This window comes from Emydura macquarii, unplaced genomic scaffold, assembly GCF_026122565.2.
Source record: "Emydura macquarii macquarii isolate MOO-44397 ecotype Brisbane River unplaced genomic scaffold, CSIRO-AGI_Emac_v2 contig_3114, whole genome shotgun sequence".
Taxonomy (NCBI): domain Eukaryota; kingdom Metazoa; phylum Chordata; order Testudines; family Chelidae; genus Emydura; species Emydura macquarii.
This window is the reverse complement of record NW_027133251.1, coordinates 3,133,228-3,157,423: the sequence shown is the minus strand read 5'-3', so window position 1 is coordinate 3,157,423 and position 24,196 is coordinate 3,133,228. Positions and strand designations below refer to the sequence as shown.

At 46.3% G+C, this 24,196-nt stretch overlaps 1 protein-coding gene across 3 annotated transcripts in view; it reads left to right on the top strand.

Annotated features, from left to right (window-relative positions):
* CELF4 (CUGBP Elav-like family member 4) overlaps window positions 1-24,196 on the top strand; it is a 108,139-nt gene that overhangs the window by 43,234 nt on the left and 40,709 nt on the right. For all 3 annotated transcript variants that reach the window (XM_067530898.1, XM_067530900.1, XM_067530899.1), the window contains exon 5: window positions 9,941-10,090. In XM_067530898.1, coding sequence (XP_067386999.1) covers window positions 9,941-10,090 — 150 coding nt within the window. The remainder of the gene's footprint in view (window positions 1-9,940; window positions 10,091-24,196) is intronic.

Here is a 24,196-nt window from a genome sequence, read left to right as displayed (position 1 = left end):
TAGACTACTAGACCAAGAGGATGAGGTAGATGAGGCTTTCTTCAGTCAACTAGGGAAAGTTTCCAATTCACAGGACCTGATTCTCATGGGGGACTTCAATCACCCTGACATCTGCTGGAAGAGCAATACAGCAAAGGACAGACAATCCAGGAAGTTTCTGGAGAGTGTTGCAGACAACTTCCTGGTGCAAGTGCTGGAGCAACCAACTAGGGGCCGTGCTTCTCTTGACCTACTGCTCACAAACAGGGAAGATTTGGTAGGGGAAGTAGCTGTGGGTGGTAACCTAGGCAGCAGTGACCATGAGATGGTCGAGTTCAGGATCCTGACAAAAGGAAAGAGGGAGAACAGCAGGATACAGACCATGGACTTCAGAAAAGCAGACTTTGACTCCCTCAGGGAACTGATGGGCAGGATCCTCTGGGAGGCTAATATGAGGGGGAAAGGAATTGAACAGAGCTGGCTGTATTTTAAAGAAACCTTATTGAGGGTGCAGGAGCAAACCATCCCGATGTGCAGAAAGAATAGCAAATATGATAGGCGCCCAGCTTGACTTAACAGAGAAGTCTTTGGTGAGCTTAAACACGAAAAAGAAGCTTACAAGAAGTGGAAGCTTGGTCAGATGACTAGGGAGGATTATAAAAATACTGCTCGAACATGCAGGAGTGAAATCAGGAAGGCCAAAGCACAATTAGAGTTGCAGCTAGCAAGGGACGTGAACGGTTTCTACAGGTATGTTACCAACAAAAGGAAGATTAGGGAAAGTGTGGGCCCCTTACAGAATGGGGAAGGCAACCTAGTGACAGAGGATGTGGAGAAAGCTGAGGTACTCAATGCCTTTTTTGCCTCTGTCTTCACAGACAAGGTCAGCTCCCAGACTACTGCACTGGGCAGCACAGAATGGGGAGGAGGTGAACATCCCTCAGTGCTGAAGGAACAGGTCCAGGACTATTTAGAAAGATTGGACATACACAAGTCCATGGGGCCAGATGCAATGCACCCAAGGGTGTTGAGGGAGTTGGCTAATGTGATTTCAGAGCCATTGGCTATTATCTTTGAAAGCTTGTGGCAAGTGGGGGAGGTCCCTGATGATTAGAAAAAGACAAATCTAGTGTCCATCTTCAAGAAAGGGAATAAAGAGGATCCAGGGAACTACAGACTGGTCAGCCTCACCTCAATCCCTGGAAAAATCATGGAGCAGGTCCTCAAGGAATCCATTTTAAGGCACTTGGAAGAGAGGAAGGTGATCAGGAACAGTCAACATGGATTCATCAAGGGCAAGTCATGCCTGACCAACCTGATTGCCTTCTATGAAGAGGTGACTGGCCCTATGGATGAGGAAACTGAGGAAAGTGGTGGATGTGATATACCTTGACTTTAGCAAAGCTTTTGATACGGTCTCTCACAGTATTCTTATCAGCAAATTAAAGAAGTATGGGTTGGATGAATGGTCTATAAAATGGATAGAGAACTGGCTAGTTCGTTGGGCTCAGCGGGTAGTGATCAATGGCTCCATGTCTAGCTGGCAGCCGGTCACAAGCAGAGTGCCCCAGGGGTCGGTCCTGGGGCCGGTTTTGTTCAACATTTTCATTAATGATCGGGAGGATGGGATAGATTGCACCCTCAGCAAGTTTGCAGATGACACTAAGCTAGGGGGAGTGGTAGATACGCTGGAGGGTAGGGATAGGATACAGCGTGACTTAGACAAATTGGAGGATTGGGCCAAAATAAATCTGATGAGGTTCAACAAGGACAAGGGCAGAGTCCTGAACTTAGGACGGAAGAATCCCATGCACAGCTACAGACTGGGGACCGATGAGCTAGGCAGCAGTTCTGCAGAAAAGGACCTGGGGGTTACAGTGGATAAGAAGCTGGATATGAGTCAGCAGTGTGCCCTGGTTGCCAAGAAGGCTAATAGCATATTGGGCTGCATTAGTAGGAGCATTGCCAGCAGATCAAGGGAAGTGATTATTCCCCTCTATTCGGCATTGGTGAGGCCGCATTTAGAGTATCGTGTCCAGTTTTGCACCCCCCACTACAAAAAGGAGGTGGACAAATTGGAGAGAGTCCAGCGGAGGGCAACAAAAATGATTAAGGGGCTGGAGCACAAGACTTATGAGGAGAGGCTGAGGGAACTAGGTTTGTTTAGTCTGCAAAAGAGAAAAATGAGGGGGAATTTGATAGCAGCCTTTAACTACCTGAAAGGGGGTTCCAGGGAGGATGGAGCTAGGCTGTTCTCAATGGTAGCAGATGACAGAAAAAGGAGCAACGGTCTCAAGTTGCAGTGTGGGAGGTCTAGGTTGGATATTAGGGAAAAAAATTTCACTAGGAGGGTGGTGAAGCACTGGAATGGGTTACCTAGGGAGGTGGTGGAATCTCCATCTTTAGAGGTTTTTAAGCTGTGGCTTGACAAAGCCCTGGCTGGGGTGATTTAGCTGAGGTTAGTCCTGCTTTGAGCAGAGGGTTGGACTAGATGACCTCCTGAGGTCCCTTCCAACTCTGATATTCTATGATTCTATGAAAGCCATCACCTCTGCAGCTCCTGCCCTGTGCGTCTTTCTTCACCATCCCATGTCTTGTCAAGTCTCCGTCTCATGTCAGGGCTCATCTCTTATTCTCCCTAGCCATATAGCCCCTTCCTTTGCCCCTCCTTCTCTTATTAGCCTTACGAGTGAATGCGTTCATTTCTTTTTTTATCACTCAGTGGCTTGCACAACCTCTTCACAGCATCCCACACCAGGAGTCAGTCCTCGTCTGGCATAAAGCAGTGTCACGCCAGTGACTCCAGTGGGGCCAGCCAGTTTACACCAGCTGAGGATCAGACCCCATCTATTGCCCACTCCTTGTAACAATACAACATTACAGCACTTGAGGACCGGGGCCAAGTGGGTTGAAAGTTTCCTTCCATTTCCAGTAACTCAGACACCAGGAGTGCCCTGTGAACCATTGCACCAGTTACCCCAGAGTCATCTTCAAGGGATCAAGAAATCCAGAACTTCCTTTAAAGCACTGCGCAAAGGATGCACCCGGTTCTTCTTCTTCTTCTCTTCTTATCGTGCCCTTGTCACAAACTGGATGTTTTTCCAGAACTGTGCACAAGCGATTGCTCTTTCCATCCCTGCAGCGAGCTCCTCCTTCGTGCAGGTCTTCCCAAGAAGTCAGCCAATGAGCAGGTGCTCCATGTTTCGCACTTCACCGTACTCTCATCTGTTTGTGTCATTAGAGTAGCCCCATTTGACCCTTTAGTCTTTGATCTTCAGTTTGGATGACTGAATGGTATGGGAAAGACTGGGAAGCCCTGCCATGACCTATGACGGTCTTACTGTGTGAATGCAAAGAAAAGCAGAAGACCACCAATGAGCTAGCTAGGGTTCAGAATGACAGTGGATGACAATGCCCTGACATGACCTCGAAACAGTTTTGGCCTGTCTCCCCCAGGGCCCAAGCATAATTTTTTTGGGCTCAGTACAAACTTCTAACACGGGCCCCTTCCCACACACATACCCATGGGGGTTGCATCCTGGGCCGCCCCACACCCCCAGGGCCTCTGCCTCCCAGTAAAGTGTACCTTTCCCCCCCATGTGGAGGCCCTGACCTCCCCTGATGGAGACAACAAGGAAAGTCACCTGATGAGGAGTCAAGTGACCTGGAGGCAGGCCGGCCTGCTGGGGGATAAAAAGAGGGGGAAGACGAGAGGCAGCTGGTGACTGGTGGTGGTTGGCGAGTCCTGAAAGGAGGGCTGGCGCAGGAAGGGGGATTCTGTTTAAGAGGCTAAGGTAGGGGGTGCTATCTTGGAAGACGTGCAGTGGCAGGGAGAAGAAAAGATCCTCCAGAAGGGTGGATCTTTGGGGCTTAGCCACAAAGCTAAGTCACCTTAGCAGTTGTCTGCCAAACTCCTTGGGCCTGTGAGAACCCACAGACTCACACAAGCCCTAACATCTCCTTGCAGCTGCATCTGGGGATGATCTCAGCGGTTATTGTTACAGTCAAGGGCCTTCTTCCGTGTCTCTCCCCTCGTCTCTCTTGCTATAGAAAAAAAAAATCTCATTCCAGGCTAGCTCATGGAAAGCCGGGGAAACACTTGACTTGGAAACCTTACCCCATACATTTCAAAATGTATGTTTACCCAACGGTAAATATATAAACAACGAGTCGATGGAGCTACTGCAAATCCAAATAGAAAAGTGGCTTAATTATATCTGCACCCTTTAAACCCGCTGCAGACAAGATTATCATATTTGCATTAGCTAGATTTGTTTTGTGTTGTGGTAGGAGTGGAGAGAACGTCAAACAGCAAATGCCTGGAATTCAAATGCTGTCGGGGCCTGAAAAGCACTGAATCCATCCAGTGTGGTGCATGGTGGCCCGGACACAAAAGAACACGAGCTCTTTTGCATATAAATAAGTCTTGAAAATGAATGAGTTTTGCAACTTCACTGTGTAAATACCAATACAACAGCCAAATGCTTTGGCTGACATGATATCGTGTATGAAATATATCCTTGCACTTCTTCTGTGCAAGCACCCATAACAAAGTATACCCTTGGGAAGACATTTCCAACTGTAGGGCCTAGTCCTCTATGGTGTTACTCCCATTTCATTCTGAATATGTATCTCACTTCATGAAAACCCTGTATAACCATTCATAGAATCATAGAAACGTAGGGCTGGAAGGGATCTCAAGAGATCACAAGTCCAGCCCCTTGTGCTGAGGTAGGACAACGTAAACCTAGACCATCCAGGGAAAATATCCATTCATGAAGAGCCAATTAATATTCATTGATGAAAAGCCTAGGTTTGGAATTGTCCCCACACAGTAATGCAGCACTACGTGATAGGCAAAAAAAACTAGCTAAGAAGAAATGCAGGGGATGAATTTCACAAGCCAAGCCACCACGTCCAGGAGATACAAAAAGCCCTGACCTGGGTTGTCTGTGTGGCTGTCGTTACGAGTAGAAGAATGGGAATTCTGTTTCGGGGAAGAGTTTGAAATTGGTTTTCTTTCTGATTTGAAACAACTCTCCCTGCCACCCCCAAAATTAGTAACCGAAAACCAGGGGAAGAAATTGGTTTGAAAAATGGAAAAATTTCACTGTGATAAATTCTAAGCCAAATTCTTCCAGGTGGGTTAAAGGGGAGGTTGAGAGCCAGGGCATCTGGCTTTCCATGCTACAGGCAGCTCAGGGAGCTGGTATATCAATTTAGTGGGAATACATGGTCCCAGAGAGTCAAAGATGTTAACATGACTCTGAAGTTGTCCAGCATTAAACAGTTTTAAACAAGGTTCGGGGTTTGGTACACGGAGACCGCAGCCTGCTTAGTACTATGGCAAACACACCATTAAACAACCTTTGAACTTTTTCCTAAAGACACAGAAAAGAAGGGGAAACAGTTACTGCATTTGAAATCTAAAGTACTAAGTAAGACTTTCTTTTTAACATCATCCATTGTTCCCTTTCCTTTTAACTGGAGAGAGTCTATGGAGGCAAAAGCTCTTGTCTGACAGACTGTTAGATGTTTGCAGCATTGTTGTAGCCATGTTGGTCCCAGGACATTAGCGAGACAAGGCAGGTGAAGTAATATCTTTTATTGGACCAACTTCTGTTGGAGCAAGAGACAAGCTTTGAGCTACGCAGAGAGCAGGAAAAGAGCTCTGTGTAAACTCAAAAGCTTGTCTCCTTCATCAACAGAAGTTGTTCCTATAAACGATATTACCTCTCTCCCCCCTTGTCCGTCTCATCTCTTAGATGATAATGCCTTCCCTTTTCGGGAAAGAGAGAAAAAGTGAGTTGAGATGGGCTGGAGCTCTGTCGTGGCTGCTGTTGTTCAATCCCGGTTCCAAGAAGACAAAGCAAGACAAATGCACACAAAAGAGGAAAGAAGAGAACAGCAAAGATAGAAAGTGCGGCTTCTGTCTCTGAGTATCGACTCTCATTTTCAGCTTCACTGCTGGAAAACACAGGCACACCACATGGTCTTATCAGCCACTCAGAGTCCTGGCAAACTTGTATCAGCATCAGGCTTAGGGCATTGTGTTTAAATTCCTCTTTCTGATCACAGGCTTACAGAAGTCTTGCAAAATCTAGTCTTGACCAGCGAAGCCAGTCTCTTATTAGAACAGAGAACAGAAGGAGGCTAGGAAAGAGAAGAAATAAAGTGGACAAGGAAAAGGATGTGCAAAAAGTGGGGGTGACAAAGTCTCACATCCCAAAAGGTGTTCAGGATTTAGCTGGAGCCAGTGTAGGTGGCAATGTCATCTGGGTCCTTCTCTTTGGCCTAGTCTGGTCAGGTCAATTTACAGGATTAGGATAAAGACGGTCCAGGGTGCCAGGAGACGGTGGGGATGGCAGCCAGAAAATTTCCAACCTGCTCTAATTATCATCATTTATTATTTGCATTATGGTACCACCTAGAGGTCCCACATGAGCTCAGGGTCCCATTGTGCTGGGCTGTGTGCAGACACATTAGTCCCTGCCCCAAAGAGCTTACAGTCTGAATAGACAAGACAGACAAAGGCTGGAAGGGAAAACAGAAACGTACATCAGTCCATCTACTGCCATATGAGCCCTTCCATCTAGTTTTGTGTCTGTCAGTGGTACTGCTAATGTGACTGTCATGGTAGTTAACGAGATAGCCATGTTCCATCTTGGACCATGTGTGATTGACAGGTTGCACGTTGATCATCCTAATGTACAGTATTTGCCATTTATTCCTCCCCGCAACCTTTCTACTTGTTGTCCCATGTGCGATTCTTGTCTCTCACATCATCTGTATAATCGCAAGGTATTTCCAATTATAGGACCAAATCCTCAACTGGTGTAAAGTGGTGTCCTTCCACTCACTTCAGTGGAGCCATGCCAACTTATTCCAACTAGAGATCTGTCCCCAATGGATTTATGCAAAGGAAAATTAAAGAATTGAGGGGAATAAACGTCAAAAAAAAATCCTCGCTGCAATGTTAAGTAATACAAATCACATTTCCTATGCAAATAGGGGAGAGATCTGTAAAAGAGACTGAAATGCTAACTAGCCTCTGTGACCTTCAGACTGATGGTGTATGTAAAGAATATTGCCCTTGGACCTCAGGATGTCACCTCTTGTTCTCTGGGCCCACATACTGCATAGAGGGAATTTCTTCAGGAAAGCATCATCTGAAGCAAAGGGAAGCAGCAACGTGTCTGTTCTGGACAGTGGGAAGGCACTAAAATAGCATCCACTATGATGTAGAGAAAGCTGAGTGTTTGCACATCGAAACACATCAGCACAGAGCAGTTCATGAGTATATCTGCTCTCCGAAGGCCTCGATCCACTAAACCAATTATGCACAAGCTTAAAGTTAAAGCTTGGATCAGGCCACTGTGGAATATTTTATGGTGTGGTCATGTTTTGCGGATATTTTCAGAAGGAGAGATTCCTACAAAAATTGCCCTATTTAGCTACGATAAATCCTGTGCTGCAGGGGTATGTGCCCAATAGGTCTGAGTGGCTAGGGAATCCATTAATTTAAATAAAACCACTTTCTCACATACACAGCCAGGGAGGGAGAAAACAAAACTTGTTCCTGAAAAATAGTCGGAGTTAGCACAGCTCAGTGTCCAACCAGTTTAGATTGACATAGGAGAAGCGGGGCGAGATAGTTAGTGGTGAGGGCTCCCTTACCCCTAGAAAATAGTTTGAAAACACCTACCACTTGGGACAAACTCATCTCTTCCAAAATCAAAAAGAAAATTGCTCTTCAGAAATATTTGTAATGAGCCCCATCTGGCAGGGATGAGATAGAGGTTGTCGCTGTCAAACGCAGGGAGCCAACCCCAACTCTCACGTCACTTTGGTGGTGGAATTGTACCTAAGGTCTCCTGAGAACGTGACAGCCTCCTTCAGACCAACGCTGCTGGGCGAATGGTTATCACGTAGCCAGGTATTATTACTGGAGATCAGCTGCCCAGAGGCAGGGTTCTCCAGTGGTTACAGCACTGGTCTGCAACTCTGCTGTTCCTGTCTGCTGCGTGACCTGGGGCAAGTCATGTCACTCCTCTGTGGCTCAGTTTCCCCTCTGACCCTTCATCTCTCCTGTCTATTTATTTGGTAAAATCTTTGGGTCCTCTTACTGTGTGTCTATGCAGTGCCTAGCACCACTGGACCCTGGCCTCAGCTGAGACCTCTAAACATTGCCTTAATAAAATATAATGATAATAAATTCAGACGTGATGTGTGAGGCAGAGGGAGCTAGACTCAATTAGACTCTGTTTGAGCTGCTTATTCCCACCTACTGCTGCGTAAGCACGTTTACATTGGTGCAGATTATATGCCAAGGAGGTAGGAGAGATGGTCTGAGGAGCGATAAGCTAAGGATGGCCCTCTTGCCTCTCCTCTTAGTTGCTTTTCTTGTTTCCCCCATCAATTCTGACCCCATGGTGCATGAGTTAAAGCCTCTTATGTGCCATTAGAGTCAATGGCCTAATTCAAATCTATTGTAAAGAATATGTGCTCTAGTTCAAAAGGAATTAGTGTGGGGAAGTTCCATGGCATGTGTTCTATAAGAGGTCAGACTAGATCATCTAATCGTTCCTCTGACCTTGGAATCTATGACTCTATACAAAGGGAGCTGTGAAAGATGCATTAAGGGGGCATGCAATGTAGTTGTAGCTGTGTCAGTCCCAGGATATTAGAGAGGCAAGGTGGGAGAGGTAATATCTGTTATTGGACTTTTGTTGATGAGAGAGAGAGAAGCTTCCAAGCTTACACGGAGCTTGTCTTCAGAGGTAAAAGATATCGCCTCACCCACCTTGTCACAATAAGTGGGTGTGAATCTCGGTAAATCTGGAAGGAGTCTGCTGGAATAATTTACATGTTGGAGGGTAGAGGAAGATGTTGGCTACTGAGGTTTAGACTCCCCTAGACTGCCTTAGGTCCCGTCTCCACTAGAAACATTGAACCTGGTGCAAATACACAGATGCACTGATGTAAAGCAGAGATGAGAATAATGCAGTTTAGTCTGTTAGATTATGAGGTTAAATCACAGTAGTCTTGACCTTGTTTTTCATAGGTGCTGCATATCCACACTGCGTTCAACACTGGTACACACACTTCTCTAATGTACACAGCATCCCATGGCTGGGATGAGTTAGTTGGGGTTGGACTAGATGACCTCCTGAGGTCCCTTCCAACCCTAATCTTCTATGTTAGACTCACCCTTGAATTTAGCCATTTGTCTGCCTCCCTTTCCCAACGCAGCCACAACTGCAAGGCGCATGTGCCTAGACTTGGGTGAAACTGCAGCGATGGAAAGCTGCCCTGGGTGGAGCTGTGACAATGCTGCAAACTGTCGCTGTTATTTTTTCCTTTTTGGGCTAGCCATCTACTCAGAGTATTCTGAAATTGGAGAACCTACCAGTTCAGAAGCAGATCATGCGATAGCCATGCCCATAAACCAGTCCTTGGATACAGTCAGACCAGAAGGATGACCTCCCCGAGACTAAAACCAAAAGGAGATGAGATGCTCTATGAAGGTGGGACTCAGAGTTCTCCTCTGAGACCAAACAGTTGTCAGGAAAGAAATGCCTTGATGATTTACCAATAAATTAGGCCAGACCCTAGCATCATTGGAGCTACGCCATTTGATGTCCGCTGAGGATCTATTCCAAAGGCCATGATCACTGGAGGAAAAGCCCATTCCTGGGGTTAAACAAGCTCAAGCAAAAACCTTTCTCACGTTAAGTGCTCCCCAAGATGAGCAACCCGTTGCACAGTCTTGCCCATGGTGCTGCAAACCGTCTATTGCGTTGTGAGATGCTTTTGACCTTTTTTCGTTTTGTTATCTGTAAGTGTCTCTCTGGTGTCCATCACTGGAGTATCCAAGTCTTGTTGTATGTGGTCACCACCTGTAGAATTCATCATCTTAAAGCTGGGGTTTTTTTTTTGTCTCTTTACTTCCTTCCTGCAGGTGGAAGCACACCTCCTGGCATCACTGCACCGGCTGTGCCTAGCATCCCGTCCCCAATCGGGGTGAATGGTTTCACTGGCCTCCCACCGCAAGCTAATGGGCAGCCCGCTGCAGAAGCCGTGTTTGCTAATGGCATCCACCCTTACCCAGGTAAGCCAAGCCATCCTGACTCTCAGACCCAGTTGGTTTCTCTCCTATGGAGATGGTCCAGTACTGAGAACTGTATCTGATGTGTCCTCTCTTTCTGAGACACCATATCCTGCTCCAGCAGGTGTCTCTCTGTTAAGGTCAGGAGATCTTGCCTGGGAAGCCAGCCCAGTGCACATATGTCCACCCAGCACGTCAAGGTGAAACTGACATTGTGCATGTGTGGCATTTCTCCCAGGTGTTCCAAAAGGCAGTTTGTTCCTGCTGATCTTGTAGGAGCTGTGCTGAGCCTGACTCAGCTGGAGGTCATCAGCTGCGTCTCTTGCTGCCCACACTTCTGGATCTCCTCTGTAAATTCAGTTATGGTCAAAAGAGTGACTGTGGAAGGAGGACACTGTGGATGTCTCTCTTTATGGGACGCGATGGGATTGGCATCAACTAGCCTGCCCTGTGCATCTCGTGTTGCAGCCCACGCGTGGTAGCAGTGGCCCACGCAAGGCTTTTCACGTGGTGGATCAATGCCAATCACAGACCCACTAGCCATGTCCCTGCCCAACTCATGTGACGGCCCCGGAGACTAAAATCCTTTATGCATCCACAGAACAGGTCCAGCGCCACACCACAAATATGGCTCTGCCCTGCACTGGAGGGACTGCCTCTAGGATTAAGGGATTAGACCAGTTTCCACAGGCATTCAGCATATGGCCTGTTTGCTAGGACTGACACAAAGGGTGCCAGCTGGAAGGGGTGGTTTTTTCAGGTTTTGGCAGTCAGCAGTGAATGGAGGATATTAGGTGCAATTATATGTATATAACTGATTAGGTTGTAATTGCCAAGGATGCAGCAACAACTCACGAGGCCAACTTGTGCACCTAGGGAAATGCAGTTATCTCACAATAACCACCCATCCCTCCTCAAGCTGCATATACCCTGGGAAGACGTTTCTTGCCATTTTATACACAATACAACAACGACTGAAATAAATTGTACTAACTAATGCTCACCACCAGCTGGTGAACGAATGTCTTACCCTGGAGCACTCAGAGATTAATCTAGCCCGTGAGAAAGTTGAACACCCAGTCAGATATTTCAGCCAATGAGTTTGCCACACATGACGAAAAAAGCAGTCCTTTCATTTCAGCCATTCCCTCAAACTAGGGGAGCTTCACCACGCTGGGAACTTTACTGATGTACTGGGGGCATGATGGAGGAGTCATAGATGAATAAAGCAGAGCTGAGTGGATAATCAGTTTGTGGGTGAACTGAAAAAATCCAAAAGATGTTTTCATTTTGGATCAAATGAAAACTTTTGGGGTTTCATGTCGGTTCATTTTCTGGTTTTTCTCTCACACACCTCCTTTTTGTTGTTGTTTTTTGTCTTTCTTAAATAAAGTTAGCTACATTTATAAACAAAATGGCATTTTGAAATAGGTCAGGTGATCTATCTATCTATCTGCTCGTTTTAGCTAGTCTGTGTATTTATATGGTCCCGCCACTGTAGTGTTTGGAGCAGTGGAAATCTTTTTCTATGCAAGTGCATGAAATCGGTCTGACTCCAGAACTAGTTGCCAGCTCCCGTCTCAGCCCAAGCCTGACGGTTTTCCAGACTCGGTAACAGTTTTGACATGAGACTAGGTAAAAGTTGGTGGCATCCGTCCAATTTTGTGTAAGTTTTGTGGCTTAGTCAAACTGAATCTCAAGGTGTGTGAATCCAGGCAAAGGAAATGTTTGTACAAACACCTAAGAATTAAGGTAGTCAGTGCCACTCGCTTTTAGTTATTCCTGGTAGTACTGGGTGAAATTCAACCTCGTTTAACTTCAGCAATTTGACCAGTGATTGAATTAGACCTATTGAATTATTAATGCTAAGGCATCCAATCCTACCACCATTACCTACGTTAGTCCAATTGTACTAACAAGGAAAGTTTGCAGGATCAGGACCTTGTGATCAACTCTGGAAGAACTGCCTCACGGCGGGGTTTTATTATTATTATTGACAGGACAAGAATTCCTTTCAAACCAGAATCTTTACTGCTTGCCTAGCCCAGGCCTCTGGCTACTTAGAGAAATAGATTTTGAATTATTTTATCTGGGAAAACCCATGGCTGAGAATCAGTTTTCTGGAACTCAACAAAGTTTCACAAAATCCAAAGCTAAAAGCTAGGTCTGGTCAGGAATTTTTCGACAAATCATTTTGCGTCCGAAAATGCTCAGACATCAAAACCGAAACGTTGCACAGAAAACAGATCAGTGTCCATGAAACTTTCATCCAGAAGCGTTTCTCAGCTCCAGGATGGAATTTCTGGTCAAATCAGGAGAGAAAGAGATTTTTTTTATTGAAAAATTTCAAAAGGTATCAGTTTCGTTCCAATGGGGAAAGAAATCATGTTCCAAAACACTCCACATTTTTCACGAAACTGACTTTTTGTTTTCCCACCAGCCCTATTTCAAACATGAAAATGCTTTTGGCTAGAGATATTGCAGAAACCCAAACCATAGCCAGGCTGGCCATGCCAGATAGTGAGGAGCAACATGCAACCAATTTGATTTGGAGACACTTTGGACTCAGCTGTGCTGTGTGGGCCTCTTTGCTATAGAAAAGGAAGCGTATTACCAATCAGCCGGGGCCTAACTCAGTTCTCATTGAAGTCGATCAGGAGTTTCACCATCAATCTCACTGGGTCAGATCCTAGCCTACTGGTTTAGTGCTTCTTGTCCCAACTTGAGATGGCCCCAGAGAAAAATCCTGGATCCAAGTATTCCCAAAGTGGGATTGCTGTATTCTATGGCATGTATGGATTCCAACTTCTTCTCTGCACCTGTCTCAGGCTCTGTGCAAATCCCAAAACATTAGTCATTGCCACAAGGTATTACCAAGGCCAAGAGCTTAACGGGATTCAAAAAAGGATTAGAAACTGATATGGATAATGAGAACATCTACGGTTATATTTGACAGGATAAAAATGTACAAAGGACACAAACCCTCATGCTTTATGATAGAAGCCAACTGCCTGGGGTTAGAAAGAAACTTGCAATGTTCAGCAGCTTATTCTATCATTGTCCATTCTGAGATATCTTGCACCCTCCTCAGAAATATCTGATATTGGCACTGCCCTATGTTCCTGTGGATCCATCTTTCTACATTCAACAATTGTAATTAAATACTAAAACAGGGCCTGTAACCACAGCTACACCCATAGATTGCACAAGAAAAAAACACAGATCTCCCAGAATAAATAGGTTCACAGCCCCACAGGCATCTCCCTACCCAGCTTCCACCAGCCTCCAATTTACAGTATGTCAGGCACCAAAATGTCCAGGAACGTTTATTATTACTTATTTACATAACCACATAGATAGCACTTTGTGACCCAGTCACTCTTCTGTAAACTCTGAACAACTCCATTGTGGGTTTATACCGTTGGAACTTTTGGCAGAATTTGACCCACTGCTTCCTTTACATGAAAAGAGCAAAACATAAAACAACCACTATCTTTCGGTACATGTGGTCCAGAGTGTCAGACCCAATGTAAATTCCATTAATCATGCAGTCTGTCTATCTAGCTAGCCAGCTATTCCTATACACACTATCTATCTATCTATCACACCTAAACTACTCTAGCGTACCACCAAAAGTCCACAATCTTTGAAACATAAAGGCAAGATGACATCATATAATTGCCTTCCCGTTATTTTTCTCTGGATTTTTTTTTTGGGTTCATGTTTATTAAATAAAAACATCAAAACAAAACTCAAAGCGTACAGTCACAGTAGGTGCAGAGCACACATCTGAAAAGAAAACCTCTCTCTTTCCCTCTCTCCTCCCTTGCTCCTTTTTAACCATCTCTCCTCCAGGTCAGGCAGAGGACATGAACCCAATATCAGTCAAGTTCAGGTCAAAATTTGAACCCACCATGGTCGAGAGGGTTTTGGAATTCGGCACTATGCGTGCATCCGTTGCTGTTTGTCAAGTGTGTGTTCTCAGCCCCAGTGCCTGCAGCTGTACTGTTCTGCACTGTGGTGACCTAGCAATGGATCCCGTGCAATACCGTTGCAGATCTGTCAGCGGCAGGCAAGCTTGCTTTGCTCTCGACCCTGCCCAGTCTGGCCAGAATTCCCTGTTCTCTCGCCGTTAGGGAGTCTGTCCAAGGGAACAAATATTTCCCTTCCTTTGACACTAATCTCAGTTCATTTGGGGATGTGTGTTAGTTTATATGCCTGCCCTTTGGCCTTTCAGAGTCTCAGTTCACAGCACCATTGAACATGGCAGTGTGTCATAACATATAGCAGGAGCAAACACCTAATCCTTCGTGCCACGATATGGTGAGCAACGTCACAGCAGCTCCACACTGCTCACCGGCTCCGGGTTAACAATAGTGACAGGGACTGCACTCGGCCTGCGAGGCCTCTTACCAGCCAAGAGGAGAGCTGAGGGCTCAGGGTTTCACTTGCAGAAGTGTAGGACATGTAATCAGAGAGATATCGACCGAGATATGGGCTAGATTCTGTTCTCCGTTGCACCGCTAGCATCTGGCTGCCTGTGACAGGCGTGGAATTGCTCTGGATTGATACTGTGTAATGGACAGCAGAAGTTGGCCTCAGGTAGTTACCATTAATCCCTTCCCTCTGTTACTAATAACTCCGCTCTGAACAATGAAACCAGGCAGGTCACTTTCATTCCCTAGTTCTCATGCACAAATGAGGGATCGCTTTCGAAAATGGGACCTAGGCTCCTGGACCACATTGGTGCTTTTGAAAATGTTGTCACAGGCCTCCTGCCCTGCATCTTAGTTGCTGCTTGCCACCTTTTTGGGCAGGGTGGTGTTTAAACTCCAGGGCAATATGTAGGGGAGGGGGAAAGTTATTCAAATGAGCCCTTCAAACCTACTGCCCGCCAAAAGCGGCCATTTTGAGACATTGCTACTGAACCAGGTAGATGCAATCATTACTGTTTACGCTGTGGTTGAATGGACGACAGCAGGGATAGAAACCAGGAGCTTTGCCTCTAGAAATGCATGCCTCGCTCATCTGAGGCAAAGGAGAATCTCCATGTGTGACGTTTTGGGGTTCACTTATGCCAGGAAGGGGTTCAGTCGCCATCTGTCTTGTAACCCTGAGTGTCTTGTGGTTGTGCATTTTTGGTCCAGAGCTCTGACACACACAGTCTGCCAGCAGCCCACACCGTAAGCCTCTCCCTGGCTTTGCACAACCTGGTTATTCATTTCAGGCTTAGTAATTTTAGTACTCTTCCAGCACCAAATTCACCCCCAAATCATCCTGCTGCAGGGACCAGGCCCTGTCATGGAGCCCTCACAGAGAAAGAATTAAGTTTGCTGCCTCTCCAGAGACAGTGAAAATTTCCAAGCTGTCAGCTTCCTAGAAGGACACACAGTACTGAACCTACAGAGCACTGAGGATTTCTAAGGAAAGCAATACCATTTTAGTAACAAAACAGCATGAATTAAGCAGTACCAAGTAAAAGGGATAGAGGTGGAGATGGTTACAGAGCAGTGAAAGTGAAAACACGAGATGCAGTCTTTGTTCAAGATGGTTTCTCTCACCCGCAGTCTCCTTCCCAGCTTTTTACTGGCCTGGGACCCATCTCAGCAATCAAATCACTTGGTTTCTTTATCTCCTGAAGGTGTAGGATAAAGATGAAGTCTCCCTCTTACCCTTATATTCTCAAGGAATTGTCTTTGTCCTAAAAGTCAGGAAGGCCCTGGGTATTCAATCTCCTCTCTCTCTCTCTCTCTGGCATGCAGAAGCCATGTTTATTCTTTGGCTTTCAAGTGCAGTCCCAGGATAACCACTGCTGGTTTAGCTTGATGGCTTTGTTTACTGCTAATATGTAAATTGAGGTAAACCCCCATTCCTTCGTCTAGGACAGACCTGTCTATCCCCTTTACCTAGGCTAGGCTATCTGGTCCTAAAAGTGTTCCAGTAAGTTTACAGACAGAGCATTTATAACTTCACATATAACATTGTTACCTATCTTTCACCATGATATTGTTGACCTGTGTGGGGTTAGTTTTCAGATGATCCCTCCAAGGTACATTGTGTACACGTATTATCACATGAGTGTGTAAGGTGTGAATAAAAGGGTGCCTAGAGTCACCCCATTATCTATGGTAGCATTTGAGGTTATGGGGAATATTTTCAAAACTGCCTAACGGGTGGGATTTGAGCTTTGAAAACCACCGTTTGGTGGGATCTGTGTTCCCAAATTCCCAAGGTGCTTTTGAAAATCTCCACCCATACCCTCTATGGGGCTCTGGCCACTCGAAGGCAACATGGATTCACATTCCTGAGACGGCCTGATGTTCCATCCTGAGTAGCACACGCCACGAGTCCGTATGTACTGCTCTCCAGTTCCCAGTCTAGAGCAAAGAGCATGAATTAAGTGATACCAGGTAGAAGGGATAAAGGTGGAGATGGTTAGCTAGCTCTAATGAGGCGAGATCTCCACTGAGAAGGCAGACGATAGGCAAGGCTGCTATACTTTTACTAGGGCTGAGATCAGTTGTGGTTCCAATTGTTTGGAAGTTGAAACTAGACCAATTCAGAATGGAAATAAGGCATACATTTTTGACAGTGAGGTAATTAACCATTCGAACAATTTCCCATGGGTCATGGTGGATTCTCCATCACTGACAATTTTTAAATCAAGATTGGATGTTTTTCTAAAAGATCTGCTTGAGGAATTGTTTTGGGGAAGGTCTCTGGCCTGTGTTATACAGGAGGTCAGACTAGATGAGCACAATGGTCCCTCCTTCTGGAATCTGTCAGTCTATGAATTCAGGAAAGCCACATGGCAGAATGAAATCAACATAAAATGTCTGCTGGGCAAGCCCTGGAGGGGCGGGATTAAACACACAGACACGATGGTCATCAGCTACACAAGACCGCCTGTGTCATGGGGAAAAAAGTGTGGAGATATGACTCCAGCAGGGTTTCTTGGGGGCTTATGTGAGCCTGGGAGAATCACCAGGCGGGGGAAGGATATCAACCCCAGTACCCTTCGCAGTTCTTTCACCCACACTGGTGATAAGAGGGCATTTTTAGACCTTTCCCAGGAGAACGCAGTGGGGGGTCCTCTCTGCTCACACTGACAAAATGTTCATCTGAGCCCAGATCATCTTGTACCTTGGTTACAGTCGTCTCCTCCTCTCCGCCACGATGCCTCCAACCTTGCTCCTCTCAAGTACATTCAAGATCCTGCTAAGATCACCTTCCTAGCGCCTGTTACTCTGACTGGGTCCCCACCCTCTTTAAATCCCTCCACTAGCTCCCTGCTTTTCCACTGCATCAAATACAGACTTCTAGCCCTCACTTTCCAAGCCCTTCCTCACGCGGCCGCACATATCCTCCCTCCCATTTCATTGCCAGGTTGATTCCCGGCATTGCTCTGCCTAGAGTGTCAGCCTGGATCACTTGATTCTTCCCTTCTCCACGCTGGCAATGTCTCCCACGCTGCCCCTTACACTTGGGAAAAGCTTCCAGTCCAAACCTGTAAAGATCCCCCACCTTGTCCTCCTTCCAGTCCCTTGTCAACTCTCTCCTTCTCTGTGATGCACATTGGAAACTGCAGCCTAGTAATGGTTGGGCCGGTGGCTAAGATCCGCACCCATCCTGAGATGTCTGTTACCCTGTCTCTCCCGCCCCCTGCCCAGGCCTGCTTGTGTCTCATCCACCTGTCAATCCGGGTCTTTTAGACTCTTTAGATATGTCTGCACAACCGCCCGCCACAGTGAGTCTCCGAACCCAGGACAACAGACTAGGAGTCACAGGGCTCATGCAAAAATCCATGTTCTGAACCCCATTCCCCCCTGCTGGCTTCAGCATCCGAGCTCCAGCCCGAGACACAATGTCACTTTTAGCATTGCGGTGCAAGCCCCGCTAGTCCGAGTCAGTCAACCCAGGCTCAAGGCTCGCTACTGTGGGCTGTATAGACGTACCCTTTAGGGCAGAGACTGTCATTTGCTCTCTGTTTGTACAGCACCTAGCACAGCGGGGCCTCAAGCAGGCTAGCCTCTGAAAGCGACCACAACATACTGTTGTGTAAATAAATAACAATGCATCTAGCAAACCATATTAATTTAGAACAAGTGGGGCCTCTGGCTCCTTAGCTGTAAGGCGAAACACGAACAGAATGCCCAGGATCGGTTGCTGTTTTCTGTCGGATCAGCACATTCTTTCTGTTATTGCAGTTATTGTTGTGTCTGAATACCTAATTAATTACAACAGTAAACGCTGGCTTCTTTAATCACAGCATCAGCTGTCCTAATCAATCTTAATAATATGGAATCCGTACGATGGCACCCATGAATTTTAATCTACATGAATTTCTTAAGACCTCGCGCAAGCTTGTTGTACGAAACGATGCAATTATGGATCTAGATTAGGGCTGTAGAGAGTGATTTAAATTGGATTTAAGGAGAAGGTGACCAGCGTCCTCCCACTCCATTTATTTATTTATTTGTTTGGTTTGATCCTGACCTTGCAGAGGGGTTTGGTTTTTTTTTTTTATATTTTATTTCCCTCTAGACTGAAAAGCAGGTAACACTGTGGCCTCCTTTTCTGAACCTACCGCCACAGCTCCTCCGCCTGCAGCCCCAACACACACTTTCAATACCCACCCCCTCTAGAACCCTGGGCGAGGTTACACCGGCTTAGCTGATTTATCTGTCCAATTCCTACAGGGATGGACAAAAGGTCTCAGAGCTGCAGACTGAGCCAATGGTCCCTCATAACACATTTAAGGAATGAGAGTGCAAAACACAGAAAAACAGATGGAATGAAATGAATTCCCTGTGCTGGGATGTGACTGCCTATTTTGAGGCAGAGAATGGAGAGATCAGTGAAAGATGCCCTATACCCTTCCGCTGAAGTTAAATCACTACCGGGGGGCGCTCAGCTGTGAGGCTGGGTGACTTTTTATTTTTTTCCCCACAAATAGCAAATTTGTCAAAAAATGAATTTTTTCAGGCCAACAAAATCCTCATAAATTTGGGTCGAATTCAGCAAATAGTTTCAGACAAAAAAAAAGGAACGGGGTTCTTTTTTGAAAGAGTCAAAGTGGTTTGGTTTAGCCACATCGAAATGAAACATTTGGAGTTTTCTCTTGGAAACAGCATTTTGTTTAGATGTGTAGCTAATTTTAAAACAACTTCCCCAAAAATGTGTGCACCCCCCCCCCCCCCAGCCCAAAATGAAACTAAAAAACAGGAGATTTGGGGGTGAAACAAAATGTTTCATTCCACCCAAAACCATTTTTTCTTGGAGAAAAAACAAAAAAAAGCAGTATCGGTTTCAACCAAACCGAATTTTTTTTTCAGATTTTTCGATTCAGTCCCTGAGCTGAAAAGCCCGTTATTTGCTAAGTTCTGCTCAGCGCCTCCTAGGATCAGACCTCACTTAAGTCAAACTGAAAGGGTTTTAGCAATAACATTTGCTTGGCAGCCTGTATGCTTCATGTGTTTAAACCTGAGCTGGGACGGTGAAACCACCCTGGACACATTAAACTTCAGGGCCCAATACGAATCCCATTGAAGACAATGGAGAGACTCCTACTGATTTCAGTGGGAACTGGATCAGGCCCTAATCTTCCTCATCTCACCTATACCAGGATAACCCTATTGACTTCAGTTCAGCTCCTACTGATTTACTTTGATATATAGGAGAGCAAAATCCAGCCCTTTTTGTATATAGTCAGTTTCACCTTTTGGTTCCCAGACACTGGCTAACTCGCAGCTGTTCTGTTTGAGTTACTGACACCTCAGAAGCAATGGGATCTTCATTACATCTTTTTCAAAGCATGGTTTTTCACTGAATTTCTTTTTAAGAAAACGTATTTCATTGTGTGACCCTCACCCCCATTTGTCCCTATGGAAGCTAAATGTGGGGCCTAAAAGCAGCTGAGTGTCCCTTTAAAAAACAGATAAACGTTCCAGTGGCATGAAAGCTTCCCAGCATTAATTTTAAAACGCTGGGATTGCGTGCTGACTTTGGGAAATCATCCTTGGGTTTTTTGGCACCGGGCAGAGGATTCGGAAAGTGACATTAATGGATCTCCTTTCTTTGAAGGACTTGGGAGTCGTTTCTTGACTTCTGCCTAATGAAGAAGTGCTGCCTTCGTTAAATTTATATTTATGGTCGTAAAGTAGGTCATTGGCTTGTTTTATGTCCCCAGGTTTATGGAAGGTTATGTGCTGTGGTCACCTTGTGTCATCTTGGCCAGGATCATCTTGCAAAGAGATGATTGTGTCTGAGCAGGACTTTTCCCGTAGAGATATGGAAATGATCAAATTAATATAGAGGCAATCTCTCGACTTCATTCAGTCTCCCATCCAGGGATAAGGCTCTTGCCCTGAGCTGCCAGCAAAAGTTACTACTAACATCTGTTTGCACAGTGCATCTTTATCTCTCATTTACTGGGCCAGATCCTCTGCTGTTGTACATCAGCATAGCTCAAGTGACTTCAGCAGAGCTAAAGCCACCTCCTCCAGCAATCTGGCCTTTTGAGATCAGCTGTAAACAGTCACCTCTGTCCAGTTCTAATCTTCCAGATCCTCAGCATGTAAGCAGCATGAAGTTAGATGCCCTTGCAGAACGGGTGTAAGGTCTATGGGAGTCTGACAGCGAAGAAGTTTGATTCCAAGGGTGTCTAACTTTCACTTCCCTGTATAACACCTCAGAATTTGGCCGATCGTTTTCCAGTGCTGTCAGTCCAACACCTTGCCCCATGCTAACTTCAGCTTCAGTCTTGTTTTAAAGGAGAAGCCAGGTCTACAGAAAAGGAAAGTGGGCAGCTATGCAGAACGGGAAGGGGAAATGCCATGAATTAGCAGAGCTGCTCCGTTACCACAGCTGAACACTGACAGTACTAAATGGTGCTGGATGCCCAGGGCTTTGCCCCACTAAAATGTGGATCATGTGTTAACAGGCCTGCGTGCAGTAATAAAACAATTCCTGCACACACTCCTGTTAGGACATGGAGGATTCATTCAGACATCTCCTTCAATTTTGAATTTTAACTGGATATATGAGCCCCAGCCAAAACCCAGGACCTAAACACAACCAAATTGTGGGATAGTTTGGATCTGGATCTGGATCCAAACCGTGTGGCTCGAGCCCATCTTAAATCTTAACTCCTGTTTCATTTCACTTATCGGTAAATTGAGATACAAGCTGGCCACAACACTCATTAACACAGCATGGCTCTGTCTCCCTCTAGTCCTAGTCTGTGCTGAGAGCTTTATGAATCCGCTGCAGTTTTTGAACTAAGGAAGTTGGGTCCTTTTATCTCGAGCAGTAGAGACTTTCAGATCCAGAGGTCTGAGGTTCAATTCATGCAGATGATGATTACCCGACTGATATTCAGCCTCATGCTCTTTTCCAAGGGGCCTAGGCAAGGAGAGGTAGTAAATTAGCCTGGTTTTATGGTTCTCAGAGCCCCAAGCTGCTGGCGTGTTGCCTGCCTGCAGGTTTCTTTGCTAGTGTGGAGATACATACAGGGTGTCGCCTCTCACCCTGACCCCACTCCCTGGCTGGCAGGTCTGTGCAGAGTGGCTGGGGCTGGGCGTAAGGGCAGGTGCCGGCAGTGAGGCAAAATCACTAGAATCCTGTATCTTGTTTAGCTGTCAAAAACCTTCCAGGGGCCTGATCCAAAGCCTATTGAAATCAATAGGGAAACTTCCCATTGATTTCGGGCCAGGTGGAATTCTCCATGTGTTCCATGGAGAGAACAGCATCCCGAGGCGAGCGAGACACCCACAGCTGCACAGTGAGATAATGCCCGTGCTGACGCGTCTCCGAAAGGTGGAGGAAAAATACGAACTCTAAAAGCTTTGTGTGGGCGGGACCAGCTCTGCATTTAGGGGCCTGTTGTTCCAAATCCTTTAAATAAAACATTTTGCCGTTTTTAATATTTAATCTGAAAAGGTTAAAAGTCATTTAAAATTAAGTTTCCTAAGTGGATTGCCTGAGCCCTGATGAGGAGAATATGGCTTATAGGCCGTGTGGGCTTCCCACAGATGCTGGAGACAGACCAAGGGACCTAGGAATTCGGAAGCCTGCTTCTATTCCTAGCTCTGCTGCCGAGCAGTTGCCTGGTCTTGGACAAAGTCTGATTGTCAGAGACAATGCTGAGCTTCCGGAAGGGCTGCCGGCACTTGTCATCTCTGCGAGAGAGCCGGCCATCGTAAGCCTCTCTGTGCCTGCGTGCGTTTATAAAAGGAGGCTCCCGGTTAGAGCTGGCTGGAGAAAAATCATTCCGTTGAGCTGAGGATTTCGGTAGTTCAGAATTGGTTTTGTTCCAGTTAGGAACGAAAACTAAAAATTTCAAAATTCTCTGTGAAAGGGGGGGGTGGAGTCCGGGGCTCCCTAGCCAGCTGCCCTGGATCCACAGACCTTGGCCACATAAGCAGTGGAGGAGTTGGCCAGGCAAGCTGATCTTCGCCTGGTGCCTGAAGGAACGTTGTCAAAACTGAACCATCTCTGCAAAATTTCTATTTGGATTTATTAGCAAATGCTGACCAAAAAAAAAAAAAGTTTCTCTGCAATGTTTCCAGCTAGCTGTACTCCAGATATTTATCCAGCACACAGAAGGGGCGAGGGTGTTGTAATTGGCCCCTTGAGATCGTCTGGCAAAAGGTGCTGCAGAATCACGAGGTTTTGATATTATTGGGAGGTTTCACCTAGCACTGCAGGCATGGACTCAACAATATTTGGAAGGGGAGGTGAATATTATTATGATAATACAGTACTTACCTGTTTTATGCCTAGATAAACTCAAGCATGTATAAATTAAGGGCACTTCTGCACTGCACCCTTGGCCCGGCTAAGCAACTCCTGTGGCAGAGTACTCAGGTTATCCTAGCCTGGGTGTGAGCATCCTCATAGCTAAGCTTACCCCCATAACTGTGTCCTCACTGTTTCTGCATCCTGGCGGCATACCAGGAGGTGTAGTCCTTGGTACTTTGTGCTGAAACACTCTACCATTCTTTCCCAGGCAATTCTGTCAATTACAGGAGAACTTGTCTGCCCCCTCAGGGGGAATTGTGGGACAATCAGCACTCAGGTGATCTTGCCTGTGTCCTGACTGCAGAGTGGGATGGTTCCAGCACAGCCCAGGCATTAACCCTACCTTCAGACGTGTAGCTGAGCATGGTTCAAAGCACAAATTAGCATGTTCTTGAGGGTTGTGAAGGGATGGTAGGAGGGTTAGGCAAAAACACTTGTAGGATCACAGTCTAAGACTACAGTGCCTGTAAGCACTTACATCGCTAACCTCCTTTCCGTCTACACATAAATCATGCCAGGGTCCCAGGACCTCATGGGGATGGAGGGTCTGAGCATGAGTGGGGCCCACTGTTCAAGCCCCATTGCTTTGTAGTGTAGGCACAGTCCCAGACTTGTGCTTTGGGAGTCCACCAAAAGAATCCCACAGGCTGACTTTCTTTGTTCTCTGGACAGTCGAGTTTGGTGGCATGTCACAGAATCAAAGAAAATGAGGGATGGAAGGGACCTCAGGAGGTCACCTCGTTCAACCCCCTGCTCAAAGCAGGACCAACTAAATGTCAAGTTTCCTCACACTGCACCACGAACAAAGGGCGAGAGATGCCACATTTTTGGGAGGGCATGAGGAAGTCTGGGATATGGGTGGTTGGACTCAGGCCCACATAATGCAGTGTAGATACTGGAGCTCCCAGTTGGGTCCCAGGGTGCAGCAATTCCTAACCTGGGGTTACAAATGAGTGTAGAGGCTCAAGCCGTAGGTTCACACACCCCAGGGCCTGCTAACTCGAGTTCTGCCAACCCTGGCCTTACATCTCAGTGCAGTCACCTCCTAAGAGACGTGTCCTCAGTCAGTCTGTGACACAGCTGGCTCCCGTAAATCTTGACGCCAGTCCCCCGCTCTAAGCCGTCGCCCACGTGATCGTAACCATCCTCAATGTCCCGCCGCTCCGGCAGCCCAGCCAGCCAAAGAGGTCCTTCAAACGCCCTCTGAGAGCTGGCCAGAGTTGGCTTCTGCCCTCCAAGATCTATGCCACTTGCCTGTGCCCTTCTCCCAAGGCCAGGGGAGGCGAGTGACCTAGGAAAGCTGGTAGA